The sequence below is a fragment of the Salmo trutta genome, chromosome 1 (genome assembly GCF_901001165.1).
Source record: "Salmo trutta chromosome 1, fSalTru1.1, whole genome shotgun sequence".
NCBI lineage: Eukaryota > Metazoa > Chordata > Actinopteri > Salmoniformes > Salmonidae > Salmo > Salmo trutta.
Window position 1 is genome coordinate 12,437,236 of NC_042957.1, and position 27,935 is coordinate 12,465,170.

Here is a 27,935-nt window from a genome sequence, read left to right on the forward strand (position 1 = left end):
CCAGTTTATTAGGTACACCAATTTAGTACTGGGTAAGACCCCCCTTTGCCTCCAGAACAGCTTGAATTAATCGGGGCATGGAAATGTTCCTCAACTTGTATCAAGGCAACTAACTTGGGACAGTAGGAAAACATTCCCCACACCGTTACACCAACGCTTCCAGCCAGTACCGTAGACACCAGGCAGGATGGGGCCATGGACTCCATGGACTCATGCTGCTTACGCCAAATATTGACTCTGCCATCAGCATGACGTAACAGGAACCGGGATTCGTCAAACCCGGCAATGTTTTTCCACTCCTCAATTGTCCAGTGTTGGTGATCTCGTGCCCACTGGAGCCACTTCTTGTTTTTAGCTGATATGAGTTGAACCCAGTGTGGTCGTCTGCTGCAATAGCCCATCCGTGACAAGGACCGAGTTTTGCATTCCAAGATCCCGTTCGGCACACCACTCTTGTACTGCGCCCACCTGTTAGCTTACACAGTTCTTGCCATTCTTCTTTGTCCTCTCATCAACGAGCTGTTTTCGCCCACAGGACTGCTGCTGACTGGATGTTTTTAGTTTGTCGCACCATTCTCTGTTTACCCTGGACACTGTCGTGTGTGAAAAACCAAGGAGGCCGGATGTTTCAGAGATACTAGAACCGGCGCACCTGGCACAGACGATCATACCACTCTCAATGTTCAATCGAACAGTAACTGAATGCCTCAATTGATCTCTGTCTGCTGTATATAGCACACCACGGCCACTTGACTCACTGTCTGGAACTAACCATTTTCGTAAATTGGGTGGTGTACCTAATAAACTGGACAAGGAGTGTATATACAGTACACAACATATACAGACATACTTATAGGTCATCTAGGTTTATATACAATATATCATTGGTTGTAACTTGTAGAACAATCATATCACTGAAATAATGAATGTCTATGATGTTCAACACTCCCTGTTTCATCAACAGTGTAGATAGATGACACGATAAAGATGATCCTATTTCTTTTTTTACCATAGAAAAGAGCTGAGTTTACTCCAGAAGTTATATGGACTCTACGACACAGTGATGGCCAAAATTAGTGGATACTACGACATTCTGTGGACAGAGGTGGACATTGAGGCGATCAATGCAGAGCTTTTGGACTTCCAGAATAAGTACTGTACTTTTGCTGTCGTGTTATATTTCTGCTGATTCAGAATGACCTTGTTTCTTCTCCGTATTCATTAGGGCGCAAAATGAAAATGAGTGTGTTTTATTGGACAGTACCTTCCTGTTTCACTCTGTTTTTTGGAGTCTTTCTCTTTTTTTTGTGCCTACTGAACAATACCCTGTTGTTGAGATGTAACAGATCGTTTGACCACTAGGTGTAAGAAGCTGCCCAAAGGCCTGAAGGACTGGCAGGCATTTTTGGACCTGAAGAAGAGGATCGATGACTTCAGTGAGTCCTGCCCCCTGCTGGAGATGATGGCCAACAAGGCCATGAAGCAGAGGCACTGGGACCGCATCACCGGCCTGACTGGCAAAAAGTTTGAGGTGGAGTCAGACACTTTCGCCCTGCAGAACATCATGGAGGCAAACCTGTTGAAATACAAGGAGGACATCGAGGTTAGTGTTATAATACATAATTCAGTTAAATCTTTATTACATGAAAATCCATGATGATGCATGTTTGCTTATATTTGTTATTTACAGGCTTAGCATGATTTAATCTTTGATATAGTGTTTCTGTAGTGGTCTTCCCCACTGTTTGACATGTTAACTGTCATGCCTTGTTGTGCCGCCTCAGGATATCTGCATCTCGGCGGTCAAGGAGAAGGACATCGAGGCCAAGCTGGCCCAGGTGGTGGATGTATGGTCCAGTCAGTCTCTGAGTTTCATGACCTTCAAGGGCCGAGGAGAGCTGATGCTGAAAGGTACCGAGACCTCTGAGATAGTCGCTACCATGGAGGACAGTTTGATGCTGCTGGGATCATTGCTGAGCAACAGGTATGAACAACTAACTGACTTGGCTATAGATAATGACCTTCAGTTGATCAAAGTCAGGTTTTGTTGTTGGTAGAATTGTAATGCTGCCAGAATCTTACCTTGCCCTTATATCTTTGCATAGATACAATGCTCCATTCAAGAAAGACATTCAGAACTGGGTCTTCAAGCTGTCTACTTCATCTGACATTATTGAGCAGTGGCTTATCGTCCAGAACCTGTGGGTGTATTTGGAGGCTGTGTTTGTGGGAGGTGACATTGCCAAACAACTGCCACAGGTACTGCACAACTGCCCATCTGCAGATTATGCAAAACATTTGATTTATGCATCTTGATCATATAAAAGATCTCCACACTGTATGAACTCAGCTCTTGTCTAACAAAACATAAGGAATATTGCACAATATTTAAACATACAGTCAACAGTTTGGACACACCTACTCTTTAAAGGGTTTTTATTTATTTTTTACTGTTTTCTACATTGCAGAATAATAGTGAAGACATCAATACTATGAAATAACACATATGGAATCATGTAGTAACCAAAAAAGTGTTAAGCAAATCAACATATATTTTAGATTCTTCAAAGTAGCCACCCTTTGCTTTGATGACAGCTTTGCAGAATCTTGGCATTCTCTCAACCAGCTTCATGAGGAATGCTTTTCCAACAGTCTCTAAGGAGTTCCCACATATATTAAGCACTTGTTGGCTGCTTTTCCTTCACTCTGCGGTCCAACTGATCCCAAACCATCTCATCTGATGCAGCACCATCACTCTCCTTCTTCCTTCTTGGTCAAATAGCACTTACACAGCCTGGAGGTGTGTTTTGGGTCATTGTCCTGTTGAAAAAATAATTATAGTCCCACTAAGCGCAAACCAGATGTGATGGCGTGTCGCTGCAGAATGCTGTGGTAGCCATGCTGGTTAAGTTTGCATTGAATTCTAAATAAATCACTGACAGTGTCACCAGCAAAGCACCCCCACACATCACACCTCCTCCATGCTTCATGGTGGGAACCACACACTGCGGAAGTCATCCGTTCACCTACTCTGCGTCTCATAAAAAAACAGCGGTTGGAACCAAAAATGGCACATTTGGACTTATCAGACCAAAGCACAGATTTCCTCCAGTCTAATGTCCATTGCTTGTGTTTCTTGGCCCAAGCAAGTCTCTTCTTCTTATTGGTGTCCTTTAGTAGTGGTTTCTTTGCAGAAATTTGACAATGAAGGCAAGATTCATGCAGTCTCTGAACAGTTGATGTTGAGATGTGTGTGTTACTTGAGCTCTGTGAAGCATTTACTTGGGCTGCTATCTCAGGTGCAGTTAACACTAATGAACTTATCCTCTTCAGCAGAGGTAACTCTGGGTCTTCCTTTCCTGTGGCGGTCCTCATGAGAGCCAGTTTCATCCGTGCTTGATGGTTTTTGCGACTGCAATTGAAGAAACTTTAAAAGTTCTTGAAATTTTCTGGATTGACTGACCTTCATGTCTTTTCTCTTTGCTTATTTGAGCTGTTCTTGCTATAATATGGACTTGGTCTTTTACCAAACAGGGCTGTCTTCTGTATACCACCCCAACCTTGTCACAACACAACTGATTGGCTCAAACACATTAACAAGGCACACCTGTTAATAATTGAAATGCATTCCAGGTGACTAATTCATGAAGCTGGTTGAGAGAATGCCAAGAGTGTGCAAAGCTGTCATCAAGGCAAAGGGTGGCTACTTTGAAGAATCTCAAATATAAAATATATTTTGATTTGTTTAACACTTTTTTGGTTACTACATGATTCCGGATGTGTTTTTTCATAGTTTTGATGTCTTCACTATTATTCTAGAATGTGGAAAATAGTAAGATTAAAGAACAACCCGTGAATGAGTCGGTGTATCCAAATTTTCACTGGTTCTGTATGTCTTCAACATTAATAAATATTCCCAGCAATCATGTGTTGCATGCCAATATACTCTAGTTTCTGTTTCTCATTCTGATTCTGACATTTTCTCTCGCTTTAGGAAGCCAAGCGCTTCCAGAACATTGATAAGTCGTGGATAAAGATCATGCAGCGTGCCCATGAGATCCCCAACGTGGTGCAGTGCTGCGTGGGAGACGAGACCATGGGTCAGCTGCTGCCTCACCTCCAGGAGCAGCTGGAGCTTTGCCAGAAGTCTCTCACTGGGTACGGATAAAGACTGTTTAGCATTAGCAGCTTACTCTTTCAACTGACTACGTTACTTGACCTCAACAGGTACCTAGAGAAAAAGAGGCTCCAGTTCCCCAGGTTCTTCTTTGTGTCTGATCCCTCCCTCTTGGAAATCCTGGGACAAGCTAGCGATCCACACACAATTCAGGTAACAACAGCTCTTAGAACAACAGAGATTTGTCTAAATAAAAAGAGATGCACAATGACTCAGATAAGGGAAACTCTGTTCCAGCCTCATCTCCTTGGTGTGTTTGACAATGTCAACGAAGTGGAATTCCACGCCAAAGATTATGACAAGATTTTGGCTGTCATTTCACAAGAGGGAGAGAAAGTGCCGGTATGGAACATTATCAGTTATGATCAAATGCAATACTCACTATGATCGTGTGTGTGTGTGTGTGTGTGTGTGTGTAATAATAATATTATTTGGTAGGTGCTTATATTTGTCCTATTTCACAGGTGTGAATTGGAAATCTGTTTTTTGCATATCCCAACTCTCCCTCAGAGCTTGGGGCAAGGGCCAGCCATTATCAACAGAAACCCTGGAGCAATTATGGTTAAGTGTCTTGCTCAAGGGCACATCAACATATTGTTTCCCCTTTTCGGCTCTGGGATTCGAACGGAACCTTTCGCCTCCCTTTGTGTGTGTGCGTGCGTGCGTGTATATGCATTTGTGTGCGTGTGTCTGTGTGTGTGAGTGACAGCTCACGTGTCTGTCCATGCGTTTGCAGCTGGACCACCCAGTGATGGCAAGGGGGCCTGTGGAGCTGTGGCTGGGAGAGCTGCAGATGCAGCAACAGTCCTCTCTACACTCTGTCATCAAGGCTGCTGATCTCCAGATCAACGACTCAGGCTTTCAGCTCCTCACCTTCCTCAACCAGTTCCAAGCACAGGTGGGGAGAGCAACCTAGAAATCCATTATATGAACCACAATGATGAAGAATATCCATCTAGGATCAATTGCAGGATCAATTGTCAACTCAGGATCAATTGTTGAATCATAGGATCGATCAGTTGTCAAAAATATATGTAATTAGAATAAGTGTATCGTTGATATCTTTGTTTTCTCAGGTGGGCCTGCTTGGCATCCAGATGCTGTGGACACGGGACTCGGAGGAGGCGCTGCGCAACGCCAAAGACGACAAGAAGATCATGCCAACTACCAACCAGAAGTTCCTGGATCTGCTCAACACACTGATTTCACAGACCACCCATGACCTGACCAAATTTGATCGTATCAAGTTCGAGACACTGGTCACAATCCATGTGCACCAAAGGGACATATTTGATGACCTAGTGAGTCGCTGAAAAATTAAACAACATTCTTATGTCTAAGTTACATTTTAGAACATATACATTTTGGGTTTTGTGTTCAAACACAAAATATTTAAATTCTTTGCTATTCCTTATCAGGTCAAAATGCACATCAAGTCAACCACTGACTTTGAGTGGCTGAAGCAGAGCAGGTTCTACTTCAAGGAGGACTTGGATCATGTCTTAGTGTCCATTACCGACGTCGATTTTGTTTACCAAAATGAATTCCTGGGTTGCACTGACCGTCTGGTCATCACCCCTTTAACTGACAGGCAAGAGAAGATTGTGTGTGTGTGTGTGTGTGTGTGTGTGTGTGTGGTGATCTTTCCTGAGTGAAATGTTGAATAACCATGATGTCAAACCATCCATTTATAGGTGCTACATCACACTGTCTCAGGCTCTGGGCATGAGCATGGGCGGCGCCCCAGCTGGGCCAGCCGGTACAGGGAAGACTGAGACCACTAAAGACATGGGCCGCTGCCTGGGGAAATACGTGGTGGTCTTCAACTGCTCTGACCAAATGGACTTCAGAGGACTTGGTAGAATCTACAAAGGTGAACAATCAATGCAATTGAGTTGATTTCATTGTGTCAATTCAATGGCAACAATTGGAGGTGTGCCCTCTTCTCTATGGGCTAGCTATCATTTTGGGATGCTAATGTTAGTAGTCAATTGTCCAATGCAGTGGTTCTCAAACTGTGGGGCACGCCCCATGGGGGGTGTGAGGGGTCGGCAGGGGGCGGGTCCCCCACCCAAATTATTATTTTAGTTTTTTTAAAGGAACTCAGTCCGGCTTTAAACTTACTCTTGAAAGTTGTAATAGTCGAAATCGTGTAGTGCATAATCAGTTCCTCTTGTCACGATAGTCATTGCATACTTTCGAGAGCTATTTATAACTTTTCCAGAATGTCCAAAACAACTAGCCCATGTCAGATAACGTTTTTTTATTTTAGATTTTTAGCCCATAGATATTGTTGTAATTTTTTTGTCACTCAAATATCACATGAATACACATTAGACATGGCAAAATGTATAGAATTGTGTAACGGCCGTCGTCGCAATGAGACCAAGGTGCAGCGGAGGATGTGTTCATCATAAAGGATTTTAATAAACGAATGAACACTACAAACAAAACACGAAAAGAAACGACAGCCAAACAGTCCTGTCAGGATTAACACAAACCTAGACAGAAAACAATCACCCACAAACCCCAAAGGAAAAACAGGCTGCCTATGTATGACTCTCAATCAGCAACAACGAACTACAGCTGTTCCTGATTGAGAGCCACACACGGCCAAACCAAAGAAACAAACCAACATAGAAAAATAAACATAGAACGCCCACCCATGTAACACCCTGGCCTAACCAAACTAGAGAACAAAAAAAAAACCTCTCTATGGCCAGGGCGTTACAAATTGCAAGAAAATTTGCTTTTAAACTGCACAGTTTTCTTTGCACCCCATGACAAAATGTGTAGAATTGCAGGAAATAAGCTTTAAACCTGCAAAATTCTCTCCACCAACAATGGGGCGTGAACAGTTTCTCATGAACAGTGCTTTTGCCCATAGAAATAGACGTGGCGCGTGCGTGCGCAGTGGGGGCACGGGATGTTCCCCAATGCTGGAAGGGGGGCCCTAAGTGAAAAGGTTTGGGAACACCTGGCCTAATGTCAGTTGTTAACGTCGGTCTTCTGCTTACTTCCAGGTCTTGCCCAGTCTGGCTCCTGGGGCTGCTTTGACGAGTTCAACAGAATTGACTTGCCTGTGCTGTCTGTAGCTGCACAGCAGATCTACATTGTTCTCTCATCCCGTAAAGACCGCAAAACACAATTCATCTTCACCGACGGAGACTTAGTCAGTCTGAACCCAGAATTTGGGCTGTTTATCACCATGGTGAGTGGGAGGCAAGACAACAAAGCTTTGCCATTAGTGACTGAGTACAAGCACTTTGACAAGCAGCATGTATAAAGCTTTTGAATACCAACATGTTTTCTTGTTATTTCGTAGAACCCTGGTTATGCTGGGCGTCAGGAGTTGCCAGAGAACCTGAAAGTTCAGTTCAGGACTGTGTCCATGATGGTGCCGGACAGACAGGTGGGTTGAGTTCCCTTCCCTCCAGTCAACTACCATACTGGGCAAAGAGTTCCTTTAACCATATGGGATTGCAGCCTACTGTGTCTTAGCTGTCGGTCAACAATGTGTTCCTCATTGTTTTCCAGATCATCATGAGGGTGAAATTGGCCAGCTGCGGTTTCATTGAAAATGTTGTCTTGGCACAGAAGTTCTTTGTGCTCTACAAACTGTGTGAGGAGCAACTGACAAAGCAGGTGAATGCAGAGGCAGTCATTCCTGTCTGTACGGGCCTTTGAAAGAACAAGAATAAATGAACTGCTACACTGAGACTGACAGTCAATCCATCCTTTCAGGTCCACTATGACTTTGGTCTGAGGAACATCCTGTCTGTGTTGAGAACCCTGGGGGCCAATAAGAGAGCCCGACCTCAAGACACCGAGTCCAGCATTGTGATGAGAGTTCTGCGTGACATGAACCTCTCCAAACTGGTATGAAAAGAGATATCATCAGTAAAACTATTGATCCTCATTAGTATGTTTTTAACATGCTAATGCTAACATGTTTTTAGCATGCGAATGCTAACATATTTTGTCTCTTTGGTGCTTCTCCCTGCCAGGTGGATGAGGACGAACCTCTCTTCCTCAGTCTGATCAGTGATCTGTTCCCGGGGATCCAGCTGGATGGGAGCACCTACGCTGAGCTGCAGGTTGCCGTGGCCAACCAGGTGGAGCTGACAGGCCTCGTCAACCACCCTTCGTGGAACCTCAAACTTGTTCAGGTGACACTTTTACTTCTGTGTTTAGTCACATACTTTTACAAGTGCTGAATGCACTGGTGTGTAACCAAAGGTATATGAACACAAAGTGAATGCATGTTTAAATTATTGATTAAAAAAAAGAATTACAGTAATAAAGTTACCCTCCAAAGAGGCTGAAATAAAAATGTGCTGTTGTGTGTGTCAGCTTTACGAATCGTCGCGTGTGCGTCACGGCCTGATGACACTCGGCCCCAGTGGGGCCGGGAAGACAGCAGTCATCAACATCCTGATGCGGGCCTTGAGCGAGTGCGGAACGCCCCACAGGGAGATGAGGATGAACCCCAAGGCCATCACGGCCCCCCAGATGTTCGGGCGTTTGGACGCCGCCACTAACGACTGGACTGACGGCATCTTCTCCACGCTGTGGAGGAAGACTCTAAAAACCAAGAAGGGTACAACTGTCTGACTCTGAATGCACCTTGGGATACAATATTGATATGGTTTTATCATCTGTGAGAACATTGTTAAATGAAGCAGTGTTCAAATGGTCCAACCTCTGAATAAGGATTTTCTCTCGACGACCCAGCCACAGAGCTTCCAAGAGAGTAACAATTAGAAACATTTATGTTGGCTAGTCAATCTTCTGTGGGTGAACAAACTAAGTACCATCTTAAATATTACATTTTTGGGAAACTCACCCCTTTTTGTTGTAGGAGAGAACATCTGGATAGTCCTGGACGGCCCAGTGGACGCCATCTGGATTGAGAACCTCAACTCTGTTCTGGATGACAACAAGACCCTGACCCTGGCCAACGGTGATAGGATCGTCATGTCCCCGGCCTGTAAACTGGTGTTTGAGGTGCACAACATGGACAACGCCTCCCCGGCCACCGTATCCCGCGTGGGCATGGTCTTTATGAGCTCCTCGGCTCTAAGCTGGAGGCCTATACTGCAGGTACAGGGCTTATTATGCAATAACACAAACCATCCATGTTACGGTCAAAGTGTTCCATATTATTATATACTCTGTGGATAGTGTAAGACTTTCTTCAATAATCCAGTGAAATTGTGAACAAACCTTTCTAATTGGCCATTGTGTTCAATATCAGATATGTGCCACATGGCAATATGCTTTGTGTTATAGACAGAGTGTCAGGGTGGGGTAACTTTAGATTACCACAGTAAAAAAAAGCTTCAGATTCCCCTAATGTGCTTAATCCTCATGATGACCTAGTTATGACTAAGTATAATGTTCTGTATGTTGTAGGGATGGGCTTACAAACGCAGTGCAGTGGAGGCAGACAATATCATGAGTCTGTACGACAAAGTCTTTGAGGATGCCTACGTGTACTTGAAGCAAAGCCTCAAGCCCAAAATGGAGCTTTTGGAGTGTAATTATATCATGCAGGTATGAATTAAATGCCTTCAGTATTTTGTAACCTTAATTTAACGATCACTTTGTTCCAATATCGACACTAGCATATCACTTCAAATGAAGCCTTGGTTTTGGGCATGCATTCTAAGTGCTATTCAAGAGTCTCTTGAGATAAAGAATCTTGCATTTTCCCTTTTTTTATATACATATTACTACATATGATAACTGACCCAATGTCTGTGACTGTATGTGTTCAGTCAGTGAACCTGCTGGAGGGCCTGATCCCCACCAAGGAGGCGGGGGGCCTGGTCAGCAGCATGCAGCTGGAGCGCCTCTTTGTTTTCTGCCTGATGTGGAGCGTGGGAGCCCTGCTGGAGCTGGAGGACAGGGAAAAGCTGGAGGCCTTCATCAGGGCCCACGAGAGCAAGGTGGACATTCCCAAAACACAGCCCGGAGAGACCATCTTCGAATATATGGTCAACCAGAACGGTACGTTTATACATAGCCCAAAAGGTCAGAAATTGTAAAAATATGTTGACAAAATTCCTTTTACAACCCGTATACAACCTGACCATGACGTCAAAAAAGAGTCATAATGACATCATTGCACTGTTTTGGCCCATGTCCACTGGGGCTGTTTTCCCTGGATCCCTATGTGTCTTGGTTGATGCACAGTAGTACCGTACTGTATGTGGGCGGGCTCTGTATATGATGCAGGCATTTCTGTTTCAGGTGACTGGGACCATTGGAATAACTATGTGGTGGAGTACATCTATCCCACTGACTACGTGCCAGATTACGCCGCCATCCTGGTTCCCAATGTGGACAACACCAGAACCAGTTACCTTTTGGAGACTATTGCAAAACAGCGCAAGGTACTGTACACACATACACAGACACATTGGGTCAATTGGGTTAAGTTGTCTCGATAACATGTTGGTGTAATCATACTTAAAAAAAAATTCTTCACTTTTGACAGGCTGTGTTGCTTATCGGTGAACAAGGAACTGCCAAGACAGTGATGATTAAAGGCTACACCAACAAGTACGACCCTGAGACGGACCTGTCCAAATCACTGAACTTTTCTTCTGCTACTGAGCCTACAATGTTTCAGGTGAGATATGTATACATTATATACATTACCCAGTATCCATTACACCATATAATACAGTATTACATAGCCTACATTACATAGAGAAGATGATTCAGTGCTATTTCTCAACAAATTTGGAGGAAGGATTGTTTACATATATTTGACATTTGTATCTAAAAGCATAATAAAAGCATAATTGAAAAATAATGAAAATTAGCATATTTATGACATTTTGGCCTTACCCAGGCCTCCTTTAAGACTCCATAATGTTTGGTGTCATATGAAGCTCTACCGCTCGTTCTGTAATATGAGTAGTATTTGGATTTTATATATATATTTTGTACATTAATTTATGAATATTGAAAAATATAAACATGAATAGAGAAAAAACGAAATGTTTGATTTGGCATTTTTTTTAAATATATTGTTGAACATAATATACTATGGGAATATCAAAGTTCCAGAGTGGGATCTCTTTATAAAATGGGCCATAACTTTAAAACAAACAGATAAATTGGCATAGTCCTTCTTTTACTTATATCATTGCACATCCTGCAAATCACCAGCAGAGGGTGACCATTTTGAATACATTTTCACATTCACTCTTGGTAATGCTCACAAATTGGATCATAACTCTAAAAGGAACTTTTATATGTCCGTGTAGAGCATATTATGTTCAACAATATATGAAAACGAAAAAATACTACTCATTACAGAGCAAGCGGTAAAGCTTCATATGACACCAATTTTTGCTATGTAGCACATACAGATGAAACAATGTAGTCTTAAATTAAAGGAGGCCTGAGTAAGGCCAAAATGTTAGAAATATGCCAACTTTGATAAATGATTTCTCAATTATTCTTTTGGATACAATGCCAAATATATAACAATCCTTCCTCCAAAGGACCATTCTATGGATAAAATTTCATGAAAATCCCCCAAATCATGGTCTTTTTTGTCCCTGTTTCGTGAAGAATCACTTTATAGTGTTTCTGCTGAGTAGTAATAGAAGTGTTGTATGTATCACAGCGCACAGTGGAGAGCTACATTGAGAAGCGAATGGGTAGCACCTATGGACCTCCTGGAGGACGCAGAATGACCATCTTTGTGGATGACATCAACATGCCCATTGTCAATGAGTGGGGCGACCAGGTACTGTAGTCATAGCATTTCAATTCAACCCATCCATATAGCAGTGGTGTAAAGTACTTCATTCAAAATACTTTAAATGTCTACTTAAGTAGTTTTTTGGGGTAAATGTACTTTACTATTGTCACGTCCTGACCAGCAGAGGGAGTAATTGTATTAGTTTTGGTCAGGACGTGGCAGAGGGTTTGTGTTTTGTATGTATTTCTACGTTCTGTCTAGTTTAGTTTTTCTATGTTTAGGTTTGGGTGTTGGACTCTCAATTGGAAGCAGGTGTTTCTAGTTGCCTCTGATTGAGAGTCCTATATATAGGTGTGTGTTTGGTTTGGGTTTTTGTGGGTAGTTGATTTTGCACTGCTGTATGTAAGTACTTAGCCTGTAAAACTGGTGGTCTGTCGGTCTCTTTTGTTTGTTTTTCCGTGTTCATTTAATAAATTATCATAATGAACACGCAACCCGCTGCGTATTGGTCCACCTTTTCTGACAGTGATGTTAACATATCGTCAGATGAAGGAGAAGACTGTTACAACTATTTATATTTTTGACAACTTTTACTCCACTACATTCCTGAAGAAAATATTGTACTTTTTACTCCATAAATTTTCCCTGACCAACCAAAAGTACTTGTTACATTTTGAATGCTTAGCAGGACAGGAAAATGGTTAAATTCACGCACTTATCAAGAGAACACTTGTTCATCCCTACTGCCTCTGGTCTGGCGGACTCACTAAACACAAATGCATCTTTTGTAAATAATGTCTGAGTGTTGGAGTGAACCCCTGGCAATCCATACATTTTAAAAACAAGAAAATAGTCCTGTATGCTTTGCTTAATATAAGGAATTTAAAATTATTTCTACTTTTACTTTTGATACGTAAGTATATATTTTTTCAATTACATTTACTTTTGATACTTAACCTCTCTGGCGCATGTGGGACGAACTCGTCCCACCTACGTAACAGCCACTGAAATCCAGTGGCGCGATTTTTGAATCGTTAGAAATACTATTACTTCAATTTCTCAAACATATGACTATTTTACAGCTATTTAAAGACAAGAATCTCGTTAATCTAACCCCACTGTCCGATTTCAAAAAGGCTTTACAACGAAAGCAAAACATTAGATTGTCAGCAGAGTGCCCAGCCAGAAATAATCAGACACCCATTTTTCAAGCTAGCATATCATGTCACATAAACCCAAACCACAGCTAAATGCAGCACTAACCTTTTATGATCTTCATCAGATGACACACCTAGGACATTGTGTTATACAATACATGCATGTCTGTTCAATCAAGTTCATATTTATATCAAAAAACAGCTTTTTACATTAGCATGTGACGTTCAGAAAAAGCATAACCCCCGCAAACTTCCGGTGAATTTACTAACAGTTTGCTAAATGACTCACGATAAACGTTCACAAAAAGCATAACAATTATTAAGAATTATAGATACATTACTGCTCTATGCACTCGATATGTCCGATTTTAAAATAGCTTTTCGGATGAAGCACATTTTGCAATAATCTAAGTACATAGCCCGGCATCACAGGGCTAGCTATTTAGATACCCACCCAGGTCAGCCTCCACCAAAATCACATTTCCTATAAGAAAAATGTTCTTACCTTGCTTGTTCTTCGTCAGAATACACTGCCAGGACTTCTACTTCAATAACAAATGTTGGTTTGGTCCCAAATAATCCATCGTTATATCCAAACAGCGACGTTTTGTTCGTGAGTTCTAGACACTATCAGAATGCTTCATCACGGTCTCGAGCATGGCGCATTGGCGTGACAAAAATGTCTAAATATTCCATTACCGTACTTCGAAGCATGTCAACCGCTGTTTAAAACCAATTTTTATGCCATTTATCTCGTAGATAAGTGATAATATTCCGACCGGGAATATGCATTGAGCCTAAACAGCCGAATTAAATTTCTCCTCAGGAGCGAATCGTGCACGCACCTCATTCAAAGGTCCTCTGAGCCGCCACTTGCCAAAGCCGATAATGTGTTTCAGCCTGAGGCTCCCTCGTCAACCTTCAGTTATTTCCCGGGTTCTGAGAGCCTATCGGAGCCCTGGGAATTGTCACGTTACAGCTAAGATCCTTACTTTTCAATAAACAGATGCAAGACGCACGACTCCTTGTCAGACAGGGTACTTCCTGCTTGAAACCTTGTCAGGTTTTTGCCTGCCATAGGAGTTCTGTTATACTCACAGACACCATTCAAACAGTTTTAGAAAATTCAGAGTGTTTTCTATCCAAACCTGAACAATAATATGCATATTCTAGCTTCTGAGTTGGTGTAGGAGGCAGTTAAAAATGGGCACATATTTTTTCCAAAATTCTCAATACTGCCCCCTATCCCAAACAGGTTTTAAGTATATTTAAAACCAAATACTTTTAGACTTCTACACAAGTATTTTACTGGCTGACTTTCACTTTTACCTTAATAGAAAGTTACTCAAGTATTTATACTTTTACTCAAGTATGACAATTGGGTACTTTTTCCATCACTGCCATATAGCCATCACTGAGGCAGGGCTCTGGACTAACTTTTTCCCCTGGTGGTACTGATGCCACTAACTTTTCAGTTAAAGGGACTGGCCATGATTTGGTTGCACACAAAATAAATTGCGGTGTCACACAATAGAAAAAATGTGTAATCACAATTCAAAGTGACAACAGGCATTTACAATGGTTTGCAGAATAACTGATTCCCTTGTTTGTGTTTGGTTATTCTGCGCACAGATCACCAACGAGATAGTCCGTCAGATGATGGAGATGACTGGCATGTACAGTCTGGACAAACCAGGAGACTTCACCACCATTGTGGACATGCAGATGCTGGCTGCTATGATTCACCCTGGGGGAGGCAGGAACGACATCCCCCAGAGACTGAAGAGACAGTTTACTGTGTTCAACTGTACCCTGCCATCCAACACCTCCATTGACAAGATCTTTGGTAGGCTACTCGCCTCAATTACTAACTGACTGGCTGTGATGCAGCAATCAAGTTATGCAATATCACACTGTTAGGTTCTAAATGAACCTTATAAAATTTCACAGACGCGTAATAAGGCTCAAACCAAGTTTATTGCCCCATTGGGTCATACAGCTGCATAAGGCAAATGCATATTTCCACCAGTGGTAATATACATACCCCAATTTGGGTGGAGTCTCCTCCTTCTCTCTAAACATTACATCTTTATTACTAGGCAGGAAGTTAAGTGATACGGGCCACAAACTGTTCCTTCTCCCGTAAGGTCACCTGACCTCGACCCCCTTCCTCACTAATCCACATCTCTCAGTCCTTATCAGTGCCTGCCACATGTGATTGTCTTTCCTGCACTCAGTACATTCCAAGCTTAATTACATCCACAATATCCATTCCTCCTACAGATAACCATTAACTTCTGGTGTAGACCCTAGACTATGGCACCCCTCATGTCTCAAGTATAACTGATGACTAACAATATTTAAAGTTTAGAAATCCGAACCCATCAACACACACAAAATAGTACTTTATGTGTCTCTATTCCCACAGGTATCATGGGCTGTGGATACTTCCACGAATGCAGGGAGTTCAAGTCTGAGATTTCTGAGACAGTGAAATATCTGGTCTCCGCTGGTAGGATCCTGTGGCAGTGGACCAAGGTAAGCACTGTCCCAAGATCAGAATGAATGCTTTACTGAGTATATTTAACCTGGTCCCAGATCTATTTGTGATGTTTGGCATACGAACGACCATAGTAATTGACCCTTTGCTAAATCCCGCCTCCTTGGTTACCATTGCAACCTCGGACAAGATTTTCCTGTGAAGCCCAATTCCCCACTCAAACCACTGGAGAACATTCTGAGGGGTTATCTCAGAATGTGATTTTAATAGACAATGAATTTAAACACAGACTACCACTTGCTCAGGTATGTGGTGGTGGAATGTCATTATAATTGCTTCACGGGAACCTGGTAAAATTACGTTTAGTGTGGCTAGCCACAAGATGGCTCTGACTATGCACTATCAGCATGCAGTCAAATCAAATGTATTTATATATCCCTTCTTACATCAGCTGCTATCTCAAAGTGCTGTACAGAAACCCAGCCTAAAACCCCAAACAGCAAGCAATGCAGGTGTAGAAGCACGGTGGCTAGGAAAAACTCCCTAGAAAGACCGAAACCTAGAGAGGAACCAGGCTATGAGGGGTGGCTAGTCCTCTTCTGGCTGTGCCGGGTGGAGATTATAACAGAACATGGCCAAGATGTTAAAATGTTCATAAATGACCAGTATGGTCAAATAATAGTAATCACAGTGGTTGTCGAGGGTGCAACAGGTCAGCACGGCCAGGTGGACTGGGGACAGCAAGGAGTCATCATGCCAGGTAGTCCTGAGGCATGGTCCTAGGGCTCAGGTCCTCCGAAAGAAAGAATTAGAGAGCATACTTAAATTCACACAGGACACCGGATAAGACAGGAGAAATACTCCAGATATAACAGACTAACCCTAGCCCCCCGACACAAACTACTGCAGCATAAATACTGGAGGCTGAGACAGGAAGGGTCAGGAACCACTGTGGCCCCATCCGATGATGATACCCCCGGACAGGGCCAAACATGCAGGATATAACCCCACCCACTTTGCCAAAGCACAGTCCCCACACCACTAGAGGGATATCTTCAACCACCAACTTACCAACCTGAGACAAGGCCGAGTATAGCCCACAACGATCTCCGCCACGTCACAACCCAAGGGGGGGCGCCAACCCAGACAGGAAGACCACGTCAGTGACTCAACCCACTCAAGTGACGCACCCCTCCTAGGGACTGCATGGAAGAGCACCAGTAAGCCAGTGACTCAGCCCCTGTAATAGGGTTAGAGGCAGAGAATCCCAGTGGAGAGAGGGGAACCGGCTAGGCAGAGACGGCAAGGGTGGTTCGTTGCTCCAGTGCCTTTCCGTTCACCTTCACACTCCTGGGCCAGTCTACACTCAATCATAGGACCTACTGAAGAGATGAGCCTTCAATAAAGACTTACAGGTTGAGACTGAGTCTGCTTCTCTCACATGGGTAGGCAGACCATTCCATAAAAATTGAGCTCTATAGGAGAAAGCCCTGCCTCCAGCTATTTGCTTAGAAGTTCTAGGAACAATTAGGAGGCCTGCGTCTTGTGATCGTATGTGTAGGTATGTACGGCAGGACCAAATCGGAAAGATGGGTAGGAGCAAGCCCATGTAATGCTTTGTAGGTTAGCAGTAAAACCTTGAAGTCAGCCCTTGTCTTAACAGCAAGCCAGTGTAGGGAGACTAGCACTGGAGTAGTATGATCACATTTTTTGGTTCTAGTCAGGATTCTAGCAGCTGTATTTAGCACTAACTGAAGTTTATTTAGTGCTTTATCCGGGTAGCCGGAAAGTAGAGCATTGCAGTAGTCTAACCTAGAAGTGACAAAAGCAAGGATACATTTTTCTGCATAATTTTTGGACAGAAAATGTCTGATTTTGTTACGTAGATGGGGGGGGAAAAAAGCTGTCCTTGAAACAGTCTTGATATGTTCGTCAAAAGAGAGATCAGGGTCCAGAGTAACGCCGAGGTCCTTCACAGTTTTATTTGAGACGACTGTACAACCATCGAGATTAATTGTCAGATTCAACAGAAGGTCTCTTTGTTTCTTGGGACCTAGAACAAGCATCTCTGTTTTGTCTGACTTTTAAAAGTAGAAAGTTTGCAGCCATCCACTTCCTTATGTCTGAAACACAGGCATCCAGTGAGGGCAATTTTGGGGCTTTACCATGTTTCATCGAAATGTACAGCTGTGTGTCATCTGCATAGCAGTGAAAGTTAGCATTATGTTTCCGAATAACATCCCCAAGAGGTAAAATGTATAGTGAAAACAATAGTGGTCCTAAAACGGAACCTTGAGGAACACCGAAATTTACAGTTGATTTGTCAGAGGACAAACCATCCACAGAGACAAACTGATATCTTCCGACAGATAAGATCTAAACCAGGCCAGAACTTGTCCGTGTAGACCAATTTGGGTTTCCAATCTCTCCAAAAGAATGTGGTGATCGATGGTATCAAAAGCAGCAGCACTAAGGTCTAGGAGCACGAGGACAGATGCAGAGCCTCGGTCTGACGCCATTAAAAGGTAATTTACTACCTTCATGAGTGCAGTCTCAGTGCTATGATTGGGTCTAAAACCAGGCTGAAGCATTTCGTATACATTGTTTGTCTTCAGGAAGGCAGTGAGTTGCTGCGCAACAGCTTTTTCAATTTTTTTTGAGAGGAATGGGAGATTCGATATAGGCCGACTTTTTTAGTTTTTTAAAAAATATTTTCTGGGTCAAGGTTTGGCTTTTTCTTGAGAGGCTTAATTTCTGCCACTTTTAGTGAGTTTGGTACACATCCGGTGGATAGAGAGCCATTTATTATGTTCAACATATGAGGGCCAAGCACAGGAAGCAGCTCTTTCAGTAGTTTAGTTGGAATAGGGTCCAGTATGCAGCTTGAAGGTTTAAAGGCCATGATTATTTTCATTATTGTGTCAAGAGATATAGTACTAAAACACTTGAGTGTCTCCCTTGATCCTAGGTCCTGGCAGAGTTGTGCAGATTCAGGACAACTGAGCTTTGGAGGAATACTCAGATTTTAAGTGGAATCTGTAATTTGCTTTCTAATGATCATGATCTTTTCCTCAAAGAAGTTCATGAATTTCTTACTGCTGAAGTGAAAGCCATCCTCTCTTGGGGAATGCTGCTTTTTATTTAGCTATGTGACAGTATCAAAAATAAATTTTGGATTGTTCTTATTTTCCTCAATTAAGTTGGAAAAATAGGATGATCGAGCAGCAGTGAGGGCTCTTCGATACTGCACAGTACTGTCTTTCCAAGCTAGTCGGAAGACTTCCAGTTTGGTGTGGCGCCATTTCCGTTCCATTTTTCTGGAAGCTTGCTTCAGAGCTCTGGTATTTTCTGTATACCAGGGAGCTAGTTTCTTATGACAAATGTTTTTAGTCAAAGCTACTAACCACTTGAAGCTAATTAGTGCTCTCAAATGTATCCTGATGTTGACAGCGGATGAGAGTTATATTAATAATATAGTTAACTTAGCTAGCTAACATACATACTCTAGCCCTTGTGCACTGTTCAATTATTTAGCCATTTAAACAATCATTTTTTGATAAACTCTCTGTTTTTGCCACTGCCATTATTGGCTTCCATGCATTTGAATCTAGAGATTGTTCAAGGCTGGTTGTTCTCGAGCATGGTAAGCGACAGTTGCTATCCAATGGAGCGCTGCAATTGGTTGGCCAAAATTCTGTGGCGGGGCTTAGTGAAGGGTCTATTGGCTATACAGCACAAACAGATCTGGGACCAGACTAGTATTTGATCAGTCAGTGCATGAACACAACATCTCTGAAGTTCCTAAATGTTAATGTATCCCTGTACTATGACCTTTCAGATGAAAATGCTGCCCACGCCCTCAAAGTTCCACTACATCTTCAACTTGAGAGACCTGTCAAGGATCTGGCAGGGCATGCTCATCATCAAGGCAGATGAGTGTGATGATATCCCCACCTTGCTGGCGCTGTTCAAGTGTGAATGCACCAGGGTGATCGCAGACAGGTACAGTACTGGAATGAATGGGTCCCTGTTATGAACATAACACTTTGCATTCACAGTGATAAAGTCACAATCCTTAATAATTTTTTCAACCCAGTGGCAGCCCTGCCACTTGGTTTCCTCTAAAGCTGAGGGATGGGTCTGGAGAAATTACGTAAACATTGATGTAGTGCAATTTTTTTTTAGCTGCCAGAGCACCAACAAAAAAGTTTACTGCATAAGTTCTCAGAGTTTGTACAAATTGATGTAGCCTATTGAATATCATTAAAGCATATGCATTATATTCACCCTCCAAATGCAACATCTGCCTATACCTACACATAATGTCTTAAGAAATGGTTCTATTTTTAACCCATTGATGTCCATAAAGGAAAAAAGTACTCTGTTATACTTGTTCTCTGAGCTTACTGATGGACAAATCTGAAATGTGTCAAATCTGCGAAAGCGTCAGTCGACAGTGAGTTTTTGATATTGTACTTTATTTAGTCATTGGACACATGGGGTTACTGTTATTTCATGAATCAAGTCATGTGAATACATGTTCAAATGATCAGGTCTTAATAATATTTTGTATATATATTGCCTGGACCATTATATACAGTACTGTGAAAAGTATTTGCCCTCTTTCTGATTTTCTGTATTTGTGCATATTTTTTTACACATTATACTAACAAAAGTATAAACACAACATGCAACAATTTCTAAGATTTTATTGAGTTACAGTTAATATGAATAAATCAGTCAATTTAAAAGAAATTGTATCTATAAACTTAATCTATGGATTTCACATGACAGTGCATTCAAATTGCCATTGATAAAATGCAATTGTGTTTGTTGTCCATAGCTTCTAACCCCACCGCCCATACATAACCCCACCGCCACCATGTTCACAACGTTGACATCAGCAAACCGATCGCCCACACAACGCCATACATGTGGTCTGCGGTTGTGAGGGCGGTTGGATGCCAAATTCTCTAATACGATGTTGGAGGCGGCTTATGGTAGAGAAATGAACATTAAATGCTCTAGAAACTGCTTTGATGGACATTCCTGCATTCAGCATGCCATTTGTACACTTCCTCAAAACTTGATACATCTGTGGCATTGTTGTGTGACAAAACTGCACATTTTAGAGTGCCATTTTATTGTCCCAAGCACAAAGGGCACCTGTGTTATGATCATGCTGTTTAATCAGCTTCTTGATATGCCACACCTGTCAGGTGGATGGATTAATTGTTTTAATGAACAAAGTTATGCAACATCCAACGCCTCTTTTTGAAAAGTTTTTATTTAATATTTAACCTTTATTTAACTAGGCAAGTCAGGCGCCCACATGACGCCGTACATGTGGTGCCACTGGTTGTGCCATCTTTAGCTGCTATGACTGCAACCAAATACTTCCTGTAGTTGTTGATCAGTCTCTCTGAGGAATTTTTGCCCACTCCTCCATGCAGGACTGCTTGAACTCAGTGACATTTTGTGGTTTTCGAGCATTAACTGCTCGTTTCAGGTTCTGCCACAACATCTCAATCGGGTTTACAGTTGAAGTCGGAAGTTTACATACACTTAGGTTGGAGTCATTGAAACTAGTTTTTCAACCACTCCACACATTTCTTGTTAACAAACTACAGTATAGTCGGTTAGGACATTTACTTTGTGCATGACACAAGTAAATTTTCCAACAATTGTTTACAGACAGATTATTTCACTTATAATTCACTGTATCACAATTCCAGTGGGTCAGAAGTTTACATACACTAAATTGATTGTGCTTTTAAACAGCTTGGAAAATACAAGAAAATGTCATAGGCTAATTGACATAATTTGAGTCAATTGGAGGTGTACATGTGGATGTATTTCAAAGCCTACCTTCAAACTCGGTGCCTCTTTGCTTGACATCATGGGGAAATCAGCCAAGACCTCAGAAAAACAATTGTAGACCTCCACAAGTCTGGTTCATCCTTGGGAGCAATTTCCAAATGCCTGAAGGTACCACGTTCATCTGTACAAACAATAGTACGCAAGTATAAACACCATGGGACCACGCAGCCGTCATACCGCTCAGGAAGGAGACGCATTCTGTCTCCCAGAGATGAATGTACTTTGGTGCGAAAAGTGCAAATCAATCCCAGAACAACAGAAAGCACCTTATGCTGGAGGAAACAGGTACAAAATAATCTATATCCACAGAAAAACGAGTCCTATATTGACATAACCTGAAAGGCCACTCGGCAAGGAAGAAGCCACTGCTCCAAAACCGGCATAAAAAAGCCAGACTACGGATTGCAACTGCACATGGGGACAAATATCGTACTTTTTGGAGAAATGTCCTCTGGTCTGATGAAACAAAAATAGAACTGTTTGGCTGTAATGACCATCGTTATGTTTGAGGAAAAAGGGGGAGGCTTGCAAGCCGAAGAACACCATCCCAACTGTGAAGCACGGGGGTAGCAGCATCATGTTGTGGCAGTGCTTTGCTGCAGGAGGGACTGGTGCACTTCACAAAATAGAAGGCATCATGAGGCAGGATAATTATGTGGATATATTGAAGCAACTTCTCAAAACATCAGTCAGGAAGTTAAAGCTTGGTTGCAAACGGGTCTTCTAAATGGACAATGACCCCAAGCATACTTCCAAAGTTGTGGCAAAATGGCTTAAGGACAACAAAGTCAAGGTATTGGAGTGGCCATCAAAGCCCTGACCTCAATCCTATAGAAAATGTGTGGGCAGAACTGAAAAAATGTGTGCGAGCAAGGAGGCCTACAAACCTGACAGTTACACCAACTCTGTCAGGAGGAATGGGCCAAAATTCTACCAACTTATTGTGGGAAGATTGTAGAAGGCTACCCGTAACGTTTGACCCAAGTTAAACAATTCAAAGGCGATACACTCAATTAGTATTTGGTAGCATGTAAACTTCTGACCCGCTGGGAATGTGATTAAAGAAATAAAAGCGGAAATAAATAATTCTCTCTCCTATTATTCTGACATTTCACATTCTTAAAATAAAGTGGTGATCCTAACTGACCTAAGACAATTTTTACTTGGATTAGAATGTCAGGAATTGTGAAAAAATTTGTTTTAATGTATTTGGCTAAGGTGTATGTAAACTTCCGACTTCAACTGTAGGTTTGGACTTTACATTTGTGGTTTTTCTGGCATTCTGATGTAGACTTGCTTGTGTGTTTTGGATCATTGTCTTGCTGCATAACGCAGCTGCACTTCAGCTCACAGACGGATGGCCTGACATTCTCCTGAAGAATTCATGGTTCCTTCAATGATGGCAAGTCGTCCAGGTCCTGAGGCAGCAAAGCATCCCCAAACCATCACATTACCACCACCATGCTTGACTGTTTGTATGAGGATCTTACTGCGGAATGCAGTGTTTGGTTTTCGCTCGACATAACGGGACCCATCCCATCCATAAAGTCAAGCAAGTCAAGATCAGAATGTCTGAAAAGCAACACATTTAACGTTTTTGAATGGTCTAGTCAAAGTCCAGACCTAAACTCGATTGAAATGTTGCAGTTCATGCTCGAAAACCCACTAATGTGCTAAGTTAAAGCAGCTCCGCATTGATAAAAGTGGTCCAAAATTCCTCCACATTGATGTTAGTGACTGATCAACAACTACAGGAAGGGATTGGTTGCAGCCATTGCAACTAAAGGTGGCACAATCAGTTATTGAGTGTAAGGGGGGCAAATACTTTTTCACACGGGGATTGGGTGTTGCATAACTTTTATTTAAGTGATAATTCCCGAGAAGCCGGTGTTTGGAGGATATATTGGCATGGGTGTTGAAACTGGGTTACCAACAATATTCAAATAATGATTGACATATTTTCATTAAAAACAGTATTTTGATTAATTTATTCATACTATTTCATCCTTCCATGAGATATAGTCTCAACACAAATCTGGGGTTGCTACCCAAGCCGGCTGGTCGTTCGTTCTATCGGTTCGGTTGCCGGAGACGTGACCCAATCGTTAAGTCTTTTTGTTTTAAATCTATGGACCCGACCCAGTCGTCTGTTCTAAATGTTCCTCATTAGACCCACCCGTTATATAATAAATGAAATAAGTATCACATTTTTGGGTTATTTGGTCACTTTTTATCTAATATTAGATTTCAGTTGAACATCTGATAACATTCAGTGTCAAAAATATGCACAAATAAAGAAAATCAGAAAGGGGGAAAATACTTTTTCACTGCTCTGTATATAAAAACTATCTAAAGAAATCCACACACACACTCTCTCTTTCTCACACACACACCCCTAGAGTATATGCAGTATAAACAAATTCAATAACAACTAACTCCTTGAGCATATTATACTAGAGGTCGACCGATTATGATTTTTCAACGCCGATACCGATTATTGGAGGACCACCCAAAGCTGACACCGATTAATCAGCCGATTTTATTATTATTTATTTATTTATTTATTTATTTATTTATTTATTTATTTTTTTGTAATAAATACAATTACAACAATACTGAATGAACACTTATTTTAACTTAATATAATACATCAATAAAATCAATTTAGCCTCAAATAAATAATGAAACAGGTTCAATTTGGTTTAAATAATGCAAAAACAAAGTGTTGGAGAAGAAAGTAAAAGTGCAATATGTGCCATGTAAAAAAGCTAACGTTTAAGTTCCTTGCTCAGAACATGAGAACATATGAAAGCTGGTGATTCCTTTTAACATGAGTCTTCAATATTCCCAGGTAAGAAGTTTTAGGTTGTAGTTATTATAGGACTATTTCTCTCTGTAAGATTTGTATTTCATATACCTTTGACTATTGGATGATCTTATAGGCACTTTAGTATTGCCAGTGTAACAGTATAGCTTCCGTCCCTCTCCTCGCTCCTACCTGGGCTCGAACCAGGAACACATCGAAAGCAGCGTTACCCATGCAGAGCAAGGGGAACAACCACTCTCAAGTCTCAGAGAGAGAGTGACGTTTGAAACGCTATAAGCGCGCACCCGGCTAACTAGCTAGCCATTTCACATCGGTTACACCAGCCTAATCTTGGGAGTTGACAGGCTTGAAGTCATAAACAGCGCAATGCATTGCAAAGGGCTGCTGGCAAATGCACGAAAGTGCGGTATGAATGAATGCTTACGAGCCTGCTGGTGCCTACCACCGCTCAGTCAGACTGCTCTATCAAATCATAGACTTAATTATAACATAATAGCACACAGAAATACGAGCCTTAGGTCATTAATATGGTCGAATCCGGAAACTATCATCTCGAAAACAAAACGTTTTCCTGTCAGTGAAATACTGAACCATTCCGTATTTTATCTAACGGGTGGCATCCCTAAGTGTAAATATTCCTGTTACATTGCACAACCTTCAATGTTATGTCATAATTACGTAAAATTCTGGCAAATTAGTTCGCAACGAGCCAGGCGGCCCAAACTGTTGCATATACCCTGACTCTGTATGCAATGAACGCAAAATGACACAATTTCACCTGGTTAATATTGCCTGCTGACCTGGATTTCTTTTAGCTAAATATGCAGGTTTAAAAATATATACTTCTGTGTATTGATTTTAAAGAAAGGCATTGATGTTTATGGTTAGGTACAGTCGTGCAACGATTGTGCTTTTTTCGCAAATGCGCTTTTGTTAAATCATCCCCCGTTTGGCGAAGTCTGCTGTCTTTGTTAGAAATAAATAGTCTTCACAGTTCGCAACGAGCCAGGCGGCCCAAACTGCTGCATATACCCTGACTCTGTTTGCAAGAGAAGTGACACATTTTCCCTAGTTAAAAAAAATTCATGTTAGCAGGCAATATTAACTAAATATGCAGGTTTAAAAATATATACACTTGTGTATTGATTTTAAGAAAGGCATTGATGTTTATGGTTATAGCAACGTGTACCTAAGCGATTATATGCAACGCAGGACAGGCTAGATAAACTAGTAATATCATCAACCATGTGTAGTTAACTAGTGATTATGATTGATTGTTTTTTATAAGATAAGTTTAATGCTAGCTAGCAACTTACCTTGGCTTCTTACTGCATTCGCGTAACAGGCAGGCTCCTTGTGGAGTGCAATGTAAAGCAGGTGGTTAGAGCGTTGGACTAGTTAACCGTAAGGTTGCAAGATTGAATCCCCAAGCTGACAAGGTAAAAAATCTGTCATTCTGCCCCTGAACAAGGCAGTTAACCCACCGTTCCTAGGCCGTCATTGAAAATAAGAATGTGTTCTTAACTGACTTGCCTAGTTAAATAAAGGTCAAAACATTTTTTTTTACAAAATCGTCCAAATCGGCGTCCAAAAATACCGATTTCTGATTGTTATGAAAACTTGAAATCGGCCATTCCGATTAATCAGTCGACCTCTATATTATACAGTATAAGCATATCCAATGCAACAGGGCTGCACGCTGGGCTGCACAATTTAAAAAAATATTTGAGGTAATAAAGATAAATTTAAAGATTCTTTCAAGGTGATCCTAAATTAAAATTCCAGGTCGTAAAGCAAAATGTTTAGGCGCATATGCGATTGAAATGGTTGCGCTTTTATATATGTGTTTTTTGGTGAGCTGTTGAGTTTGGCCGAATGATAAACATTTCTTTACCATTCAGCTAATCATCCAAAAATCTCATAAGAAATTAGGTGGTGTTTTGGTCTGAATGTAACATTATACTATGCTATTATATTTGGTTCTGTTATGTAGAATACTAATTCATCATTATGTGATGAATCGAGATCTAACTTTAGTAAACAAGCACTTTTATGAGAATTGGCGGACGGCAGCACTACACCCCTGGACGTAACCATTCTGAAATTCATAGATGGATGACTGACAGTCCATGAGAATGAAACCAATGGTGTCCTTGTGCTGCAGGTTTGTCTGCTTTGAGGACAAGGTGTGGTTTGAGAAAGCCATATCCAGGGTGATCCAGGAACACGTGGACCCCAGCCTGGTCCCTGACCTCCACCCTGACCCCTACTTTGTGGACTTCCTGAGAGAGGCTCTCGAGCCCACGGGAGATGAGGCAGATGATGTCTGTTTGGACGCCCCCAAAGTTTACGAACTGGTAAAGAGCCAAGGCACATTGTAGACTTATGTTGTTCAAACTAGACATAAGGGCTGGTTTCCTGGAGACAGATTAAGCCAAATCCTGGACTGAAAATATACAGTATTTCCTGCATGCTTTTCAGTCCAGTACTAGGCATAATCGGTGTTTCGGGATGCAATCCTTGAAGGTTTAGATTTCATCTATTTGCAAAATGTGTATCTAACCAAAGTAATGTTTCATCATTAGGTGCCCAGTTTTGAGTTCCTGTGTGAGAAGCTGATTATCTATCAGAGCCAGTACAATGAGAATGTTAGAGGGGCCAGTCTGGACCTTGTGTTCTTTACAGATGCCATGACTCATCTCATCAAGGTTAAACTAACATCCTGGCTGCCATGTTATTCATAATCACTCAATATTATTCTGTCATCTGTTTTTCGAACATTTGTTTAATTAAAATAAGGTTTTGTAAAAACAGCTTTAGATAAGGTGAGAATCTTTATCTATCCTGTGGTCCCCCCACAGATCTCACGTATCATCCGGACAGACTGTGGCAACGCTTTGCTAGTGGGAGTGGGAGGATCAGGAAAACAGAGTCTCACCCGACTGGCTTCCTTTATAGCCGGATACAGTATATTCCAGATCACCCTGACCAGGTAAGTACGAGGGGTTATGTGGTTGATTGTCAATAACAGTTAGGTAAAGTAGGTCACGATGGATCATAGAGATCTTATTAAATTACTAAAGGGGCAATGTCATAAAACCTCAAAGTTCCAGAATAAGAGTATAATTGCCATCATTGTGGTAAAGGAAATTCAAACCAGTCTAATTGGAATGAATGGCATTAGAGGCATAGGTGATGCCTTTCCTGTTTTTACTTATGCAGGATTTTTTGTTAAATGCATTTTATTCTAATTCCTAATTCTATGTGAGCAAAGGATTTGGAAAATATGAAAGTAGCATAGTAAGGGCAGCAATTAGTGTTATGCAAATCAAATCAAATTTTATTAGTCACATGCGCCAAATACAACAGGTGTAGTAGACCTTAGAGTGAAATGCTTACTTACGAGCCCCTAACCGACAGTGCAGTTTAAAAAAAATATGGATAAGAATAAGAGATAAAAGCAACAAGTAATTAAAGAGGAGCAGTAAAAAAACAATATACAGGGGGGTGCTGGTACAGAGTCAATGTGCGGGGGCACCGGTTAGTTGAGGTAGTATGTACGTGTAGGTAGAGTAAATTAAAGTGACTATGCATAGATGACAACAGTGGTGTGGAGAGGGGGGGGGCAATATGAATAGTCTGGGTAGCCATTTGACTAGATGTTAAGGAGT

The 27,935-nt window shown here is 41.6% G+C and overlaps 1 protein-coding gene across 5 annotated transcripts in view; it reads left to right on the forward strand.

The window, feature by feature from the left end:
- Window positions 1–27,935, forward strand: part of LOC115163328 (dynein heavy chain 8, axonemal) — a 59,380-nt gene that overhangs the window by 13,730 nt on the left and 17,715 nt on the right. For 4 of the 5 annotated variants that reach the window (XM_029715161.1, XM_029715243.1, XM_029715401.1 and 1 more), the window contains 29 exons: window positions 1,015–1,152; window positions 1,363–1,603; window positions 1,785–1,984; window positions 2,106–2,259; window positions 3,995–4,158; window positions 4,228–4,330; window positions 4,415–4,519; window positions 4,914–5,075; window positions 5,254–5,478; window positions 5,596–5,768; window positions 5,872–6,050; window positions 7,201–7,388; window positions 7,503–7,589; window positions 7,715–7,822; window positions 7,922–8,056; window positions 8,185–8,346; window positions 8,531–8,777; window positions 9,039–9,280; window positions 9,593–9,733; window positions 9,958–10,189; window positions 10,433–10,575; window positions 10,680–10,814; window positions 11,823–11,945; window positions 14,690–14,903; window positions 15,486–15,595; window positions 19,396–19,559; window positions 26,429–26,621; window positions 26,850–26,972; window positions 27,126–27,256. In XM_029715161.1, the coding sequence (XP_029571021.1) occupies window positions 1,015–1,152; window positions 1,363–1,603; window positions 1,785–1,984; window positions 2,106–2,259; window positions 3,995–4,158; window positions 4,228–4,330; window positions 4,415–4,519; window positions 4,914–5,075; window positions 5,254–5,478; window positions 5,596–5,768; window positions 5,872–6,050; window positions 7,201–7,388; window positions 7,503–7,589; window positions 7,715–7,822; window positions 7,922–8,056; window positions 8,185–8,346; window positions 8,531–8,777; window positions 9,039–9,280; window positions 9,593–9,733; window positions 9,958–10,189; window positions 10,433–10,575; window positions 10,680–10,814; window positions 11,823–11,945; window positions 14,690–14,903; window positions 15,486–15,595; window positions 19,396–19,559; window positions 26,429–26,621; window positions 26,850–26,972; window positions 27,126–27,256 (4,722 nt within the window). The remainder of the gene's footprint in view (window positions 1–1,014; window positions 1,153–1,362; window positions 1,604–1,784; window positions 1,985–2,105; window positions 2,260–3,994; window positions 4,159–4,227; window positions 4,331–4,414; window positions 4,520–4,913; window positions 5,076–5,253; window positions 5,479–5,595; window positions 5,769–5,871; window positions 6,051–7,200; window positions 7,389–7,502; window positions 7,590–7,714; window positions 7,823–7,921; window positions 8,057–8,184; window positions 8,347–8,530; window positions 8,778–9,038; window positions 9,281–9,592; window positions 9,734–9,957; window positions 10,190–10,432; window positions 10,576–10,679; window positions 10,815–11,822; window positions 11,946–14,689; window positions 14,904–15,485; window positions 15,596–19,395; window positions 19,560–26,428; window positions 26,622–26,849; window positions 26,973–27,125; window positions 27,257–27,935) is intronic. The other variant, XM_029715328.1, reaches the window with a different exon arrangement.